This window comes from Poecile atricapillus, chromosome 13 (genome assembly GCF_030490865.1).
Source record: "Poecile atricapillus isolate bPoeAtr1 chromosome 13, bPoeAtr1.hap1, whole genome shotgun sequence".
NCBI classification, from domain to species: Eukaryota; Metazoa; Chordata; class Aves; order Passeriformes; family Paridae; genus Poecile; species Poecile atricapillus.
Genome location: NC_081261.1, coordinates 4,205,339 through 4,223,516, shown reverse-complemented (window position 1 = coordinate 4,223,516; position 18,178 = coordinate 4,205,339). Strand labels below are relative to the sequence as shown.

General features: G+C 41.0%; 1 protein-coding gene across 8 annotated transcripts in view; it reads right to left on the bottom strand.

Annotated features, from left to right (window-relative positions):
• EBF1 (EBF transcription factor 1) overlaps positions 1-18,178 on the bottom strand; it is a 267,162-nt gene that overhangs the window by 54,119 nt on the left and 194,865 nt on the right. For 4 of the 8 annotated variants that reach the window (XM_058848781.1, XM_058848783.1, XM_058848786.1 and 1 more), the window contains exons 9-10: positions 15,021-15,154; positions 7,355-7,481 (exon numbers count right to left, since the gene is read on the bottom strand). In XM_058848781.1, coding sequence (XP_058704764.1) covers positions 7,355-7,481; positions 15,021-15,154 — 261 coding nt within the window. The remainder of the gene's footprint in view (positions 1-7,354; positions 7,482-15,020; positions 15,155-18,178) is intronic. The other 4 variants (XM_058848782.1, XM_058848784.1, XM_058848787.1 and 1 more) reach the window with 1 other exon arrangement.

Sequence of the window (18,178 nt, the reverse complement as noted above, 5' to 3'; positions counted from 1 at the left end):
AAGAATTTACAAGGCTTATTTTGTGAATTCAGAGGGTTAATTTATCATGTAGCCTGGAATTTGAAAAGAAAAAAAATGGTTTATTGGCTCTGAAGGTCAGATAACAATGTTATATCATATTCAATGGGTTAAGGTTCCAAGGGTCTACAGGGTTGCATGACAATTGCAGGAATCTTTATAAAGTCTATTTTATACCTTTATTGTTAATAGCTTTCTAATCCTTTACCACAAATTTATAGTTTAGAAATGGCAACACATCTTAAAGATTAAAGGTATGTGACAAACAGTTCATGTCCTTTAATAATCAAATCACATAGTTTAGATTGGGGGCTTATCAGGCTTTTTCCTACTCCATGGTTTCATAGGTAGAAAAATACTTTATATCCCTATTACATGAATGATGAATGGGACCATTGGTTATGGGCTGTTATTTGCTTGGCTGTAGTCAATATGTTTTCTTTGGACAGGGACTTCAGTGATTTATTTCTCTTTTGGCCTTATCACTTATTAACTCAGGGCAGACAGAAACAGCCAAGGTTGTGAATAAGGACTAGTGCCCATTTAGACTTCTAATATCAGAGAAAATATTCTTTTTAATGATCCAGCTACCCTTTGCTGCATTGAGTCTGATTGCACTTCCCCCTAACTAGAAAATAAAGGTCATATTTCTTGGAAAGTGTATACATAAAATATGCAAAATAATATGTTTCCTTCACAGCCAGCTTTATTCTGACTGTTGCTGTAATTGCTTTCATTTTGAAGCTGTCCTACAGGTACCCTGCACACTTTCAGTGATTGTTTTTTGCAGTGTCTTGTGGTGCTACCAGTGTTTAAGGGATACCAAAGGTATGAGGGTTCTGTTCCTATTAGCATAGAATAGGGATTTTCCAGCTTACCTCCACCATCCCCTCCCAATTAGGATTCCTCCCAGCTTCCTTTCCTGACTTCCTGTAAAGCAAACCAACCACCCCAATATTGCTAATATTCCACCCTGATAACTGCCCATTCTTCACTCCACTGAGCATGTCCTTACAAGATTCAAAACAAATATTTTGGTAACAAACATCAACACCCCAAACCACCACCAAAATAATAAACACTGAAATTATTTCATCTAGAAAACCTTGTTCCAAAGCAATTGCAGCCTTTTTTTTTGTTTTTTCCCCCTCAAAGTTTCCAGGCAGGGCAGGTGACTGACTCAGTTAATGGACTGGAACACACAAAGGGCCAGGTTCAAGCTTAAACTCAAACAGAGATTTCCTGAGAGCAGCTTTTCTCCTCAAGGGCAGGTAACACCCAGATCACATCACTGGTGCTGGGGTTGGAGCACAGACTGCACCAATCCCACCCTTGTTTTTTCTGCAGTGTCCTGGGGCCAGCAGTGGTGCCACAAGTCCTTCAGGGACTGTGGCAAACACCTCTGGAGTCCCCATGGCAAGGTCCACTCAGGAAGGAACACTTGGCACAGTGAGATAAAGGGGGAACCCACTGAAATCTGAATTAAGATATTTTTTAAATAGTTGTTAGAATTTTTGTTTGTTTTGCTTCTTTCCAGAGGCATTAATTAAATTTCCCAGTAAAAGTTTACATTTACAAAGGTTTGCTTTCATTCATCCTTACTTGATTGTGCTCTAGAGAAAGGATTTACCATCTCCATAGAGATCAGGAACAGATTTTCTATGGAGCATCCAAGGCACGGGGTAACCTGCAGCACAGGGCTCTCCAGCTATTAAGAACAGACAGCTCATATTTTAAACTTTATATATTTCTTTGCATTGAAGGAAATTTTTTCTGTTCTTCTGCAGCACTTTCTGACTATTTAACTTCAAGACATCTGATACTTTTTATTCTGACACCACTATTAATATTTACTAGTGAAAGGCAGATAAAAACTGCTGTTAAAACAAATGGCATTCATTTGCTAGCTACCAGATCTCATAGCTGGTCACTCTTCTGGAGAAGTGATGTGCTCTATATTTCATTTCAGCTTAATGATCCTCATATCTTTGAGGGTGAAGAATTTTATAAACACATCAGGCTAAAACCTGAGACAGCATCAGACATGCTGGATTTTTTCTTTTATTTTTATTGTTCTGTTGATGGTGGCCTTCTCTCCTGATTTATACTAATCAGTTATTTAAGTGCTCATGATTTAATAATAAACACACATGAATGAGACATTGTAAAACTAATGAGGTTGTGGACTACTGATTTTGAGAATAACTGCCCCTAGGTTTGAACATTTCTCAGGAACTAACAGCCACACAGCTATTGCCAAGGTTAGCTGGTGGAAGGGTCAAACTCCAGTCTGCAGGGAGCAAGAAAGGCTCCAGTGGGGCTACAGGAACCTCTTGACAGCCAGTCTGTCTGTCTCTTATCACCACTTCTTTTTCCTTCCTTTTATCCATTTTTTTTTAATTATTTAATGTTCTTTCTTTAGACTACAAACTCCAGAACTCTCCATTCTGAAAACTGATTGTTCCATTGATTATGTACCTTTTGAACTTTGCATAATTATTGGTGCTTTCTTGAAATGAGAAAAGATCAAGATCAGTTTTTAAGTGGTTCCAGTTCTGACCAGATCTCTGTACAATACTCCAACCTCTGCTGGTCCTGGAGGACCACAGTCTGAAGTTTTAGATGGTAACAGGTAGTTTTTGGTTTCCTATTCTTGAAGGTATTTGACTTCAAAAACATGAAAAGAGAACGATTCTCAGAAGACAATTACTCCTTTGCTTCTGTAAATAAAACCATCTAAAATTAAAAATCTGAAAATGAAAGTCATCTAAAACAGAGACTTTTGGAAATGTTACCCAAATCATCTGTGATCTGCAAGTCCCTTCCTCTGTACACAGACTCAAATGTTTTCAGAACAGAAGATTTTTCCACGAGACCATTTCTTCTTTGTAGCAAATAGGGGAGTGAAAGGTTCCCTGAGAAGCCCTGTGACATTTCAGAGACAGACGCAGTTTCCCAGAAATTCTGTGAATATCCTGACCTTCACAGCACCAGGATTTCCACATCTCTCCACACGCAGTGGCCGAACAGTGTGACACAAACACTGCTCAGTCCTGGCAGTGTCCCCTCTGTCCTACTCAGCCTTGTCCCAGTTGTCCTGCAGGAGCAGAGCTCAGCTGCTGGGTTATTCCCAGTGCACAACAAGCCCTGTGTGTCTGTGCTCATCCTCCACCCAGCCATTCCCACTGGCAGCACCTCTAGAGCCACATCCCACCCCACAGCTCATAGCAAACCCCAAATGGCCATGGCGGACCTGCCTGTTCCTCTTGGTGCCCTGTCAGCCCCCAAAGGGCTCAGCACAGAGCCTCCCTGCAAGCCTAATGCAAATTAAAATGCTCCAAAATTCCAACCTGCCTCCAAGCCTGTTTCCAAAAGGAGGAGCAGTATCTGAGGTACTGCTCAGCCAAGAATCTGAATTAACCCATGTTGCACACAACCTCAGTGACACAGATCTTTACTTCTGGCCCCCCTGAAGTCCTTTGCTCTGTTTTGGGAACAAAAGCACAAAATCTTAAACTGAGCAGGTGGTAGAAGACACAGCATAATGCATTTTTATGGACCCTCCATATGTCCTTTCCAATATGCAGTGAGATAAATTCTCATCTCACAGTCGTGCAGCCCCACTCAAATCTTGCAGTTCAGTGCCACTGCAAAAGTCACCTGTGAAATTCATGCCGTCCATGGAGCATTCATTTTTTAAAAATTAAAACAAACAAAAACAAAATCTCAAAGGCCTCTCTGGCTATCACAAATTTGTGCCAATTCTCATTTCTTATTTAAGTCAACCATATATGCCCTGATCACATTGCCAAACAGATTTGTACCTCTAATCTCATCCTTTATTTCAGTTTCTCCAGTCCTAAAATAATGCTAGTGACACACACTTGACTCCCAAGTTGTGACACAAAGCTGAATTCATTCAGTGCTCTCCAATGCCAGAAGAGATTTAGAGATGCACAGTGCCACAGCATGTCTGGGTATTTCTATGTGCAATATGGATTTTTATTATTATTCCAAAATGAACACACATCCAAGGTGTGTTCAGACTTCTGTATTTCTAATAATGTTCTCTCAGGAATGTCAAAGCTTAAAATCTAAGAAATAATTGCTCTCTAAGTGCATGCTAATGGCTTTCTCTGCAGATGGAAAATAAAAAAAAAACCTTGTGTTTTCTTGTAAGCACAGGGTTGACACTGGTTTATTTCTTTCAGTAATACTCACAAAAGCCAGGATTTCTCTGTATGTATGTGATCTTGATTCCTAGATGGCACATGCACTACTTAGAGATCATGTTACTAAGTTATTTGCAGTAAAAAAGGAAAAAAAGGCTAAAATTAATGGGTCACTGGGTATTTTCTTCTGAGAATTTAACTACTTAACAGTAAGAAAAAAACAGTTTACAGCCAGGTGGCTTGAGGGGATATTTTGTTGAACACTGATTAAAAATAATTTCTTCTAAATGAGACCTGACCACAAAATGGGACCATTAACGAGCAGGGACATTCTCACCAGAAAGGAAACTACACTTGATCAACTCCTGCACCGCCCACAAACCCCAGGTCTTGTTCTCTCTCTCTCTCACACACTCTCTTTCGCTTTTCCCCCCCTGCTTTTTCTGCTCTCCCCTTTTCTTGTTCTTAATAGCAGGGTAAATAAGCAGCAAGTGATGCTGAAATGTTTTCGGCCAAAAACAGAGGCCAAACTCCTCTGAGAAAACATTTGGCCTCTGTGGTTTTGTAATATGTTCCAGAACACTGAGTTCACTGAAGAACATTGTGAAAAACTCCCATCGGCTGGAGTGATGCTGGGGAATGTTACTGTATCCCAACTTCCAATTGGTCCATTTCCTGCAGGCCTTGTTAAAAAAAATAAAATAAAAAAAATATATATATAAAAAAATAGTGCTATGTGGGAGTTAAAACAAGTTCTCATGGGAAAAATGAATGGCAAGAAATTCTAGCTTTAAAAGAAACAGCTAATCTGCTAGTTTGATTGTTCTTCAAAACTTACAATGAACCAATAATCCTAATTAAAACCACTTGGCCTAGTTCTCTAAAGCATCATAGCTTTTTCTATGCTTCGTTTGTACACACCATAGACTATTAGTTTTTTTCTAGTGCTCACTAACAAAGTGCTGACTTTGTTGGGATGGCTGAGCTAATTTCGTGAACTCAGTGTGAAACCTTAGCTAAACAAAATTGTGGTAATTTTCCTTAATTTGTAAAAGTGATTGGAGTGCAAACAAAATTTTCCTCTTGGGTCAATCCTATAATTTTCAATTAACTAAAACTAATCGGCAGGCATGTACTGAACCTGCATTTTGTTTAAAGGGCTGGAAGGCACTTCTGAAGGTCAGGATGCATTAATTGTTTTTATTTTAGTTTCATTTAGTCCTTTTTAAAAAAGCTACATTTAAGTTCAGGCTGGGTCTAAAAGGAAAATGCAAATTATGTGAGGTAGGATTTCAGTCACGACACCTCTTCTGTATCTGTTGTAACTCTGTAAGTGACTGCATGAGAGAACTGTCCATGGGCTGGATCACCTTTGATTTTATCATTCTTGTTTAGTATTTCATAACTTCCATTTACTGGATGAAAAATAGTGTGTTTTAAACACCAACCAGAAAATGCATACATGGAAACACTCTCCCTACTGGGACACTTCATCTCCACATTCAGCCATCTGCTTCTGGGCAGACAAGCTAAACTGCTGCCCTCCTTTTTACTGGAAAAACTAATTAATAATGATCTGAAAAGCAACCCCAAAATGGGTTCAAGCCATTTTTACATTTAAAGGAGTCATCAAAAATTTCTTTGCAAAGTTAAGGGGAGCAGGTTCCCCCTGGTTTTTTTTCCCTTCCATATCCACACCTGCCATTTCACCAGCCCCAGGGGACACCACCCTAGCGGGGTGACAACAGGCAGGACAGCACAACTTCCTGCAAGAAACAGAGGAGGGAAAGGATTCACCTCAAACAGCCCAAAGCTCTGGGCAACACCCTCCTGTGGTGGGTCACACCAGCAATTTGCACAGCCACCAACTCAAACTTTGCTTTTCCTTTTGTTCCAACACATTCAAAACATTAAATAATTTTTGATATGGTGTGTTACTGTCCAGTAGATTGATTTCCCACACATTGCTGAAATCATAATGCTCACAAATAAACACACACAGCCTCCACAAGTGCCTGCTGCTCAGCCAGCAGGGCAAGACGTGAGCATTTTAAGAGCCAGTTTAAAGAAACCCAGTGCATAATCCCATTTGGGGGAGAGGGTATTTGAAAAAGGCAAGAAAGCTTTATAAGGCAACTTTTTTCTACTTTCTTAGTGTTAACGAAATTCAAATGAGCTTCCTGTCCAGCTGGAGCACAGAATTGTCTCCTCTGCCTCGAGTCCCTGTGTGTACACTGAGGGTTGGAGCCATGTATGAGCCCAGTGGAACTCAGAATGCCTCAGTCACAGGCATTTATGGTACACCCTAAAGTTCCAGGGGCAAACAAGGATGAGGAAATTAATGGCATTGGGTTGGGCTGAACCATGGTTCAGGCAAACAGTTCCAGCATAATCCTGTCTGTAGATGTGAACAACAAGTGCATCAAAAGCACATCAAAACCAGGGCAAAGCTGTTAAAGCACACACCTTCAGAGGAATCAGTGATACATCCTTTGAAAAAAGTTCAGCTGCTACTTATTTCCCAGGCCATTCTTATAACTACTGAGAGTGGTTTGACACTGACAGCACCTGCAGTGTCCCAGAGTGGTTCTTTTTGTTAGTAATTCTTGAGGCCAAATCACTCAACCTAGTGGTTTCCAGTGCAGGAGGCCACCCCAAAGCACACTGCAGGTCCCTGTGTCTGCAGCACTGGCTGGGCTGAGAGCTACTGGAGCAACCTGGAAGCCAGAGACAAGTGAGTTATGGTGAGATGGGCTGGCAAACAGGCTTTGAACCCCTGCAACACTTGCTGGGCAACATGAGATGGAGATGTTTAGCTGGATCCATCTCAAGGCAGGTTTGTATGTCTGGCTCCTTGTGCTTGCACTCTTCCTCTGTTTGTTTAAGTGCTGGAGTATCTGCTTCCCTCCTTCCTCTCCCCTCCTGGGTAAAGAGATGTCCCATTGTGAGGACAAACAAGCAAACAGAAATCCCACACTGGTGTGTTTTTAGATTCATCCCTACAGTCACCCAATTCTAACTCAATCCTCAAACTGGCATCTTCAGTGACGTCCTCAGCCAAAATAATAAGATGCAGCACAACTTTTAATGATGAAAGCAGAAGCCCTAGCAAGTGTGATTTATTGCCTGCCCTATTTCTCCCCCTTACATTAAAGCATCCATACCTGTGTAAATGAATCTTCCAGGCGTTCCCTTGCAAAACTGCTTAGACTTGTAGGACAATGTGACTTCTACAACCCCTGGGATATGTCGGGGAGGCGTCTGTACACGGATGGCATGTGGAGTAATCAGCTAGAGAAAACATTGGGAAGGGAGAAGAAAGAGAAACACTGTTAGATGCTGAACACTACTTTAATAACATTTTCAGATCACAGTAAACAAGCTTTGAAACATGTAATTAACCTGTCAATGTTTGAGTAAAATCTTGATGTAACCCACACAAAAGCCAGTGACCACAGTATTTACAAGTATTCTTGTAACAACATTATTCCTGTTTTCATACATGGCAGGAACTTGTTTCTGCCTTGGTTTGATGCAATAGCTCCAGCCTACAGCAGCAGGACACCCACGTTTGCTCAGGTGAATTTGGGGGTCATGACAATGTCCATAAATGATTCATTAATGACACATCATTACACGTGTGAACATGGCACAGCACAAGCCCAAGGTTTTAAATATCCCAGCTGACATCTGTGCACTGGAAAAGCACCCTGCTTTGTTTAAAACAGCTTTGCTGCTGTTTTAATTTTCTGTTAATTTTGTGGAGGTGCAACTGATGCCTGTAGAAATGCAAATCTTGGCTTCTAAAGGATGTTGGATCTTCCATTCAAAATTATGAGAGCACTCAAAAACGATGTACCAAAGAAAACCACCTAACCATCACTTCCAGTCTGCCTTCACTGCAATGACTGACACATGTCTGAGAAGGCTTCTTCAGGTGTGGATTTACACAGAAGTAAGTATATAAAGTTGACTTTCTTTTTATTTGGGCAGGGGATTCTGATCCTCTTGGCACAAAGGTTGGGGCAGGTCAGTGCTGCACTTTCCAGGCTCTTGGCCATTTTTGCTTTTTTAAGGATTCTGGACTGGATTTAAAATGTGGTCCCTGAAATTATTAGCAGAGCCATCTAAGAGTTCACTAATTCACAGCAGATTAACTCAAATCTCTGCTGCTCTCAGAAACTACAGCATTGTCCTCCCTGTCACCAAAATGTCCTCACTCATTGGGCTCCCTCAGAAAGAACAGTAAAAAGAGAAAAGGTGACATGATTGTGTCCAACAACCAAGAGAAAGCTCTGGCACATGGATAATCCTTCTCTGCCTGTGGCAAATAAAACCAAGACCATAACCTGGTTTGACAGTGAGCAAAGTGTGAGCACCCCATGCAGTCAATTGCTCTGTGCTCTTGGTTGAATCATGTCCTGGATTAAGGAATAAATTTCAATAGTTTTGTTTTTTTTTTAATAAAAAGCTGATTTTGTTCTTATTTTTACTAGGAACCAAATGTTTCAGCATTGCAGTAAGGCCCTACCAAAAACCCCAGACTTTTATCCGGTTCTTTGTTTAGGGACTAAAAAAGAGCACAGAAGGAGAGCAATATCTGTCTGAGAGCCATCTGTGCTGCAGAGGGAAATGGCACACACAGTGGGGAGCTCTCCATATTTAAAATAAGAAAAATAATATTAAATCAAGTTGAACGTTAAAACCAAAACTACCAGCATCAAATGCTCCAAAAGTTACTCAGATCCACAGAAGTCAGAAGCCACATGTCATTTTAGAAATTATCATGTAGGGGTTGATGTCTTCTTGTTTGGGAGCTCCAAAAGTATGTTTTCAGGCTCTGCTTTAGAATCATGTGGTTTAGAAACTTACTTTAAAAAGAAACCTGCCTTTTTTTCTAAATTGCTCGCTCTATCAACTGGGTGGGAGGGGTGAAAAATAAAAAAAAAAAAACAACCCAAACTTCCAAGGAATGTTTTCACTTAAACTAAGCTGTCTAACAGTTGAGCTGACCAAAGCCTACAAGTCCAGGACAATTCTCTCCTCACCCTAAAACGCCAGCAGGGGCAGAAGGCAGTGCCAAGCAGTGATTGATTTCTAGTGCTTCAGACACCTCTCACTGGGATGAGCCACTCCCCAGAAGCTTTGACCCTTCCCAACATGACAAGTTTAGACCATTTGCTCAACTGTAAGCAGCCAAACATAACTGAGATCAATCCCATCCTCGAGTGGTTCTGGTTAACTGGGTGAACTGGCAAGATGAGAAAAAATTTATGACATTTTTGGGAGAAAATATTTGTAAAATCAGCCAAGGATTTTAGTAGCAAAGGTTAACACGCTCATCTTACTGCATCAGCATGAGCCTTGCATCCCTCACCCCCATTCTGGCTTGAGCTATACAGGCAGCTTCTGGTTGTATCTTTGAATTTCCCAGCATTTACTGGTCTGTCACCACTTTAATGTTCTTTAAACATAATTTGTGGCATTTTCCAATACTCATCTTCCCTGGTTCCCAAGAAATGTCTGACCTATTTATGGTCCATTGTTACAGAGAGCTGGGGAGAGTTAAGCAAGTTTCCTGGTTTGTTCTCCACAAACAGTTTGGTTTTCCTTTGTGCTCTGAAGTAAATAAGTTTAACTGTGTTTAAAACCACAAATATACAATAATGTCGCCCACACATTCCCAAAGGGTGAACATTATGTCTGAAGTCCTATGGTTTAGGACACTCAGGATGTATTTTATTCCTCTCTTCCCTACAACTAAAGCTTGGGAGGTATACCAGGAGAAAACATGTGCCTTTTCCTTTTGCTTTTTCTCCATCACATCTGTAATTGACCACTGGCAGGGATTCAGTGCTGAGCCACTTTTGTTCTGGGTCAGCCTTCAGGTCTCCTGCACACAGAGGGAACTGGCCAGCTTGGTTACACACCAGGAGTTCCTTAGATTGCTGTCATAGCAGGAGATCGGCTTGAAGGGACAAAAAATGTTCCCTTGCACATCAAAACCTCCCACCTTGGGTCTCAAATTCTAATTCCACAGCTCTGCCAGGATCTGCTATGGACTGGGAGCAGCTCTCCACATTGTCCTGACTCTGGTTTGTAATCCAAGTGTCCCGATTGGTGCTGTGCATCTCTGGGCTGTCCAAGCCCACCCATAGCAAAAGCAGATCTGCCCCTGCCTCCTGTAACTCTGGGATTATGGGATGCTTTCCTGCCTACACTGTCAGCCTGATGTTGGGAACCTACTCCAGCTTTTCTCCTTTCCAGCTGACACAGCCTGCTCCTTCTGCAAGGCATAATCTGTCTCATATTTACATGCAAACATCTGGAAGAGGTGAACTGTTACCATTCAGGGGTGTTAAAAGTAAAGACACCACTTCTGGATGCCACTGAGCCCCAAACAGCTGGAGACTGGTAAAGTTTTGGGGAGGCATCACATGTTCACCCTGTTGTTTTTAGGCATCTGTCCTTGCCCAGTGACAAACACAAGACACTGAGGTAGGTGAGTTCCCTGTGTGAGCCAGCAGGACCAGTTGTGCATCAGCTGGGAACTCTTGGTGGATGAACAGACACCAAAACAATCATAGCAATGATATGTCAACAGCCAAGAATCCCTAAATATGAGTTATGCTCCTTTCTGAATGTATTTTTTAAATGTAAATCTTGAGTAAGGGATTAACCTGTGATTTGGACATGAACCCAGCAGCCAAAATCCCAGATCCATCTTCCTCCTCCATTCCAGCATTTAGCAAATTGAGAAACGGAGCTGGACATAAAATTAGGAACTGGACCTTTCTCCCAAGGGATTTTCAAGTGAATTGGCCCAATACTCAGCAACTGCATTTGCAGTTTGGTATAAATTCTTACATGTCAGCTGGGACATGCAGTGGGATGCACTAAAACCTGAGTTAGAGATCTTCTGAATGGTGGGAGGTGCCTGGCCTTCAAAATCCAAAACACATTTGGGCTGTGTACAACAAGCCTCTTTCTGTGGTTTGTTAATATATTCTAGGCATTCTTGTGTGATACAGCATCATTTCACACTCTTCAGAGTGCCAGGTTACTTTCTTTTTTTAAAAGTGACATTTTATAAGGAGATGTCATTAATCTGAGTCACTAGTTTATTTTTGCATGCTCGAGCTCTGGTTTGTGGTTAGGGAAATGGTGACAATCAGTCATAAATTTGACTTTGCCTCTGTGTGAAGAGGACCATTAGAACAGGAATGAAGAAAAATCCCACCAACTGAAGGTAATGACAGCTTTCAGTGAGAACAGAACCCTTAAGGTAACTATATTTTAAAAAACTACCAATGACTTTGCATGCTTCAATTCTGGGCATCCAGATGCTGCTTAATAAGCCTTGGTTTGCAAAAAGAGGGTGCCTACTCATTTTTAAAAAATGAGTCAGACCTCCAAAATAAGCACGCCAAACCAGAGACTTCCAAAATCAATAACAAACATAAAAAGCAAAATAACAAACTGTGTTACAGAATTTGATTCAGCAGCAGTAAAAAAAAAAAAAAAATTACACAAAAAAAACCACCAGACCAAAAAATCATCCTCTGTTTTCTCTGTTTTTGTGCTGTACAAAGGTAAAAAAATAAAAAAAAGGATGTTTCAGTGCTTCATCTTTTCTTAATATAAAAAAAAAAAGAAGTTGTTTCCAGCTGACTCTGTACAGCTGCAGGAATGTTCTTGGCAGAAAAATGTTTGAAGAAATAGCTCATTTTAAGCAAATATCGTGGAATATTTATAAGAAACTAATTTTGTCTTCACAATCATGTATTTGCCCTGCAACTCGACTCTCAGAGTCCCAGCACCCCAACAGGAGAGAGAAACAAGCGAGGTTCTTATCAGCAGCGCCAATTTGGAATATTTGTGAGCAGGCAGGGACCCAGAGGCTGGGTGAAACCCCAGCAGCTCCAGCCCTGTGTGAGTGTGTGTGCACTGCACAAACACAGCAGAGCTGTCACAGCTGAGGCTCTGAGCACATCCAGCATGTGCACACCATAGACCAGCGCTGTTTGTTTGGCGGTTACGAAAGTCCCTTGGAAAAAAAAAAAAAAAAGGCATTAGACAGCCCATTCTGCTGTACTCTAAAAATACCAAGGGCTTTTAAAGTCTTTTTTATAAAGTAATATGGGAGGTAAGGATTAATTGAACTTACTGGCTTAGGGTATCTGCATTTCTGCTCAAAATTAATGTGACAAATTAAGTTTTTATTTAGTTCTCCCTGGCTGAGAAAGGTTGCAATTATGTTAGAGTGTTTACAGCTAAAATATATGTTTAAATAATAAATATGTGCTTCAGAAACAATTTTAAACCTCCTTTTTTAACACAGTCAACTCCATTTCAAGCATATAAATATTTCAATTACAAAACTTGAATACATGTAAAATAAATTAAAAATATATTATTTACATTTCAAATTATTTATAACATGCTGCTTGACAGCAACAAATTCACTCTTAAAAGGAAGTTGGGTTATTTTTTTTTTTTGTCTTTTAACTTTACTTCTGAATTAGGGTAGGATTTATATTTTAAATATCCATGCAGCTCAGGTATTTACATGGATTTTGCTATAATGAAGTCTGAGTAATATAGGACCTTTACGATAATTATCTTCGCAGCACCTCTCCAAAGAAGGTGACTAATCTTATTACTGTTTTAGAGAAAGGGAATTGAACTTTAAGTAGATTATACGATTTGCCCAAGGTCCCATGCAAAGTCTGTAACAAAATGATGCTTAATTTCAATATTAGACTTCATCCCCAAACCACCTGCAATTATAGATGAAACTGAAGCTGGAAAAATCCACATGCAAATGCCCTGCAAGACTCATTCTTTTTCTTTAGCCTCTGCCTATCTGGTTTTGCTTGGCATTTTCTGAAGCCCAGTTAAAATTATGTTTTCTTTGGATCCATGAAACAACAGGATGAACTTTAAAATTTATCCAGAATTCAATGACAAAATAACCTGGCCAAGTTTGCTCATACTGGGCCTTACTGGCAACTCGGGATGAGCCTGCTCCAGTTTTGTAATGGACTCAGATTCAGAGGATTGACAGTTCAATTTTATACTCTAATAAAGTAAAGCAAAAATATTCTTCTTGGGTACTGAAAATGCCTTAGACATTTTTAGAAATGGGAAGGCAAATGAAAGAACTTATTTTGTACTTCATAGGTGGCTTGTTTGTGTAATTTGAATTATTTATAGATCACTATTATTTAGGGATCACTCAGAAAGCTCATGCATTTCTGCACTTGTTTACCATGTTTGTCTGCTTTTTTTAGAAAGAATGTTCTTTTCTCCTATATGATTTTTGACTGCTCTCATAGGTTATGAAATTAGAAGCAATTCTGAAAGGGAGAGGCAGTGAAAGAGTTTTCCTCAACACCAGCTTGCAGCCCATTGCAGCATACCCAGACAACAGACTGGCTTCAGTCTGGACCCCCTCTAACATTATTAATTCCATGACAAGGCCTTGCAACCATCAGCAACAATGTTTTGACCAGCACTCAGTCTCCTGAGATTAGAAATTGGCAATTAATGGCTTCCACTAATAAATAGAATCAAGATTTATAATGAAAGATCCAATTCTGCAGCACCAAAATCGGAGCACTTTCCTCCCAGCCCCTTCACCTTTCCCTGTTAAATATCTGCAGCCATAATGGCTTCAATACTAACACACAAAATGCTTACACTGGGCCCAGGGGGCACTTTCATGATCACATAAGGGCTTCAGAATAGGGCTCATTTACTATCTCTCCTTTTCTGGAATGCCCTTTCATCCACACTTGTCCTCAAGTGGAAGGATGAGAGAGAGAGAACAGTGAAGGACATTAGAGAATACTCTTCACATGGAAAAACTGCTGCCATATGTGCAATGGAATCAGTAGGGGGAATGTGCTGGATATAAATTAAGCTATTGTGTTGATTTAAGATTTACAGGATGTAAGGTAAAGCACCAGAAGATCCTCTCGCCATTGGGAAGAGTTGCACACAGATATTTCAGGGAGGCTGGGTGGTTTTTTTTCAGTATTTAAATAATGAAAATGACAATTTCTTATTAAACCCCAAAAATGCTTTTGGAAAGTGCTAAGTTCAAAATACAAATCTTTCCTCGGAGCTGTCTCCCTGTGCCAGTGGGGGAACTCTGGCCATGGCCATGGGGTGATGCTGCCTGGCTTTTAACTTTCCACAGGCTTTTGGGGAATGTCAGGCTCCACGATTAATTATGTGCTGGGAAAAGACAGGATTTAAGGAGCTGGGAGGAATAACAACAGCAAAAAAAAAAAAATGGATAAGAAACAAGGAAAGGGTTCCTGTGAAACTACAGGGGCCCCTGGTAGGTATGAGGAGTCCACTGTGGATACAACACAGTGCATTTGGTTGCTGCTATGAAAATGACACACCAAGTATGCAGACTTTAGGGATATTCAGAGGTGCTGAATTTCTGCAATTTCCAGCTCATTGAGCTGCAGCTAGCAGCAGCCAGTTTCCCTGGAAAGTGGGATCACCTAAACGTTTGTTTCCTGTGGGCCCTTAGCTATTGTAGTGCTAAATGCAGAATTATTCACTCAGGCATTTATCCTCCCCTCTCCCTGGAATACTGAGCTAAATTCTGGGCCAGCGAGAGGAGATGCAAATACCCCTGGCTATAGTGGATTCCTGCCACAGGTAAACTTGACTAATTATTTTCATAAAACTGAGCGAGGCAAGGATTCGTGTGTCGGCATTTGTTGCTGATTTAGCATGTGGCCCAGAGAAAGGACAGGCTGGCTACAAGGAGACAAAGCTATTAGACATTAGCGTTCAGACAACACCTACCTCACTCCAAACCAGCATGGTGCCGAATATGACCTGTAACCCATCAAAGAAATTGTCTCCTATGATGATGACAGTGGCACCTCCTGTAGTCCATCCTTCACTTGGACTGATGGCTTTGATACATGGTGTAGCTGCTTTTCAACACACATGAAAAAGAGAAGTATTCTGCTGTTAGAACTGGATTTTAATGATAGAAGATGTGAGAAAAATAAAATAAAAGGAGCTTTCATTTCCCCCCATTACTAACACAATTTCAGCAATCACATGCTTTGTAGTACATATGCAAGACCTCAAACTCTATCTTTGGAAGCATTTTTTTCCTTAATTAATTTCTGTTTGGTTTTATTATCTGTATTGAAAAAAAAATAATTTTTAATCCTACATTAACAAAAAAATCACAGCATGATGGGCAGAGACCAATTGGAAATCAGGACACATCATTTTTTTATTGTACATGAAATGCGCAAGACCTAAGTTAATAAAACAACCTCCAGTAAGTTTGCTTTATTATCCATCAGAACCCAAACTCACCAAGGAAACTCCCATAAATATTATGGAAAATATTGGCCAAATAAAAAAGGGTGTAACCCTCAGCATTTCTCTAACTATTCTGCAATCAGATCCAGGTTGTTCAGTATTAAACCATCCTGCCCTGATTAATGCTTTGGCTACTACAAAAAAAAAACAACACCCCACAACCAAAAGCCACAGCTGCCATCCAGTCATTCCAGTTGTATTGCATCTGCAGGATAAACAAAATGTGTGTGCAACACATTTTGCCATATCCATGGAGTCTCACAGCCACTTTCTTGGCATTGTATCTACTCAGAGCCTCAGAGGATGTTGAAAACTCGAGTGCTGCTCAAATCTTGGACTAAGAGCTTCTGGTTTAAGACTTTGTAAGCAGAAGTAGCCCAAATCTTGGTGGGCTGGGGCAGTATAAACATTCACACATTGATTCTCCTCCTCTGCAGCACTGGGGCACGTTGGATTTTAACTGTGCTGAGGCAACAGAAATAACATTACTGTAAAAGCAGGCAGAAAGCCCTGAGTAACTTTCTGCTGTGGAGTCTCAGGGTGGTGGAAAGAAGCAACTTCACACAAGATGCCACCAACTTTTCCTTGCTGATACAGCATGAGGTGAGAATATGGCTTTGGTAGCATTAGATAACATCTTAAGTAAAGCAGGTACCTCAACAATTTCATTACTCATGGGAAACAGATTCATAACTCCACCAGCCAACCTCGGTGTTGGAAGGAATGATTCTTTCCTGAAGATATGAAGCCAGAGGGAAGAGGCTGCACTGCAAACTCAGGAAGAGCAGCCACTGGCCAATTCTAGGCTTGGTGGCATTTGGCTGTGGATTGCTACTTGATGGAAAGGCTGATTGAGCTGTTAACTTGGTTTGTAACTTTGGTTATTTGATGATGTGCTCAAGGCAGAGCACTCGGGCACTTCCTCAGGCAAGGATTTACTAGGAAGATGGGGATATTAAAGCCACCCATGTGTCAGCACCATCCAGGATAAAACCCTTGCCCTCATGAGTTACTCAACATGGCAGAGTAGTGAGTTACTTAATGAGGCACAGCCCCTGTCCTAAATTCTTCTAATTGTAAAGACAGAAAATTAATTAATTCACAGAAGCCTAATTCAAAACACTCCAGACAAAAAGTGCTAAAGAGACCCCGTGCATCTTTATGACTCCTTAGTGAAGTTCTGGTTGGTTGGAGCTCGTTGCAGGAGTCAGTGGAGCTGCTGGGAAGCTCCTTCCCCCCAGCCTGGGCAGGGTGGGTGGGTGGGGAGCTGGGAAACAGGAGGGAGCTGGAAAGGGAGCAGTTGAGTCACCCTGAGCAGTGTTTCTGTGAGCACTGCCCCAGACTCACACTGCTGCTGGTGGTGGGCAGGGATGGGGAGCAAACAGACCCCAGCCCTACCTACAAAAGGTTGCAAGTGTCAGGCACAAACTTTTCCACTACTTAAGCTGATGGGGATGCCAGCTCCAGGGAAAAACACAAACAGGCAGGAAAAAAAATCATTACCCTACTCCAAACTTGGCGGAGTACAGCCATTAGCTTTTACATGAGCTAACAAAAGAAACATCCTGACGTTACCGTCACGAAAACGTAGCGCACACACAGAAGTAACTTCAATATGTTTAATTTGGATTCAAGTTACTTGCATAAAACCGTGCATAAAAACCACTGCGATGTCCAAAAGCAAATGCTTTCCCTTCAGCCAAGCTCACAGCAACAGATTTACAGTGAAAGCAACTTTCCAAAATGCCATCTAGCCCTTCCACAGAACCGAATTTTTTCATAAATAAAAATTAAAATCACTTCCAAATTACACCCTTTCCAGTATTCCCAGTTGATTGTGGACACATACCCCCCACAATAAAACCCAGAGATAATCAGTTTCCCATGTGTCAGAGAACGAGCTACTTTTCTTAAAGACTACAAGCAACATTTTTTTTTTCCTAAATACCAGTGAATAAAAACTATTTGAGACCATAAGCCATTAACAGAAAACATATGCAGGCTTTGCTGAAAGGGTTGTCAAGCACTGGAAGAGGCTGCCCAGGGAAGTGGTTGAGTCACCATCCCTTGAGGTATTTAAAAGCCATGTAGATGTGGCACTTGGGGACATGGTTTAGTGGTGGGCTTGGCAGTGCTGGGTTTACAGTTGGACTCAATCTTAGAGGGCTTTTTCCAACATAAATGACTCTACAATTGAAAATTACAGATTCAAGTAGTCTTTAAAACGAATGCAGGATATTCCTGTGCAGTTACAGGACCCCACAAAAAAGTCCTTGCTATTGATGTTGTGATGTTCTTTGTGTTCCCTACGTTGCACTCAGGGGTTCAAGTTGCTGCCCTGCCTCATGTATTTGATTCTAATATTTTATAAATGCATTTGCCTGATATTGAACACGTGCCAAGTCCCATCCACGGCAGCCAGGGGGACTGAGGCAGACACTCAGGGCTCTGTGCTGAACCAGGGCTCTGAGTTCTCCACTGGGACACTCTCACCTGAAAAGCCACCATAACCAAAGACTCGTTGTTTCATTTAAATATGCAGAAATTGTACTGAATCAGTGCCTCATCAAACCTGCTGGCTATAGCCCAGGTATATCTCCTCTGAGGATAAAAATTCAGGA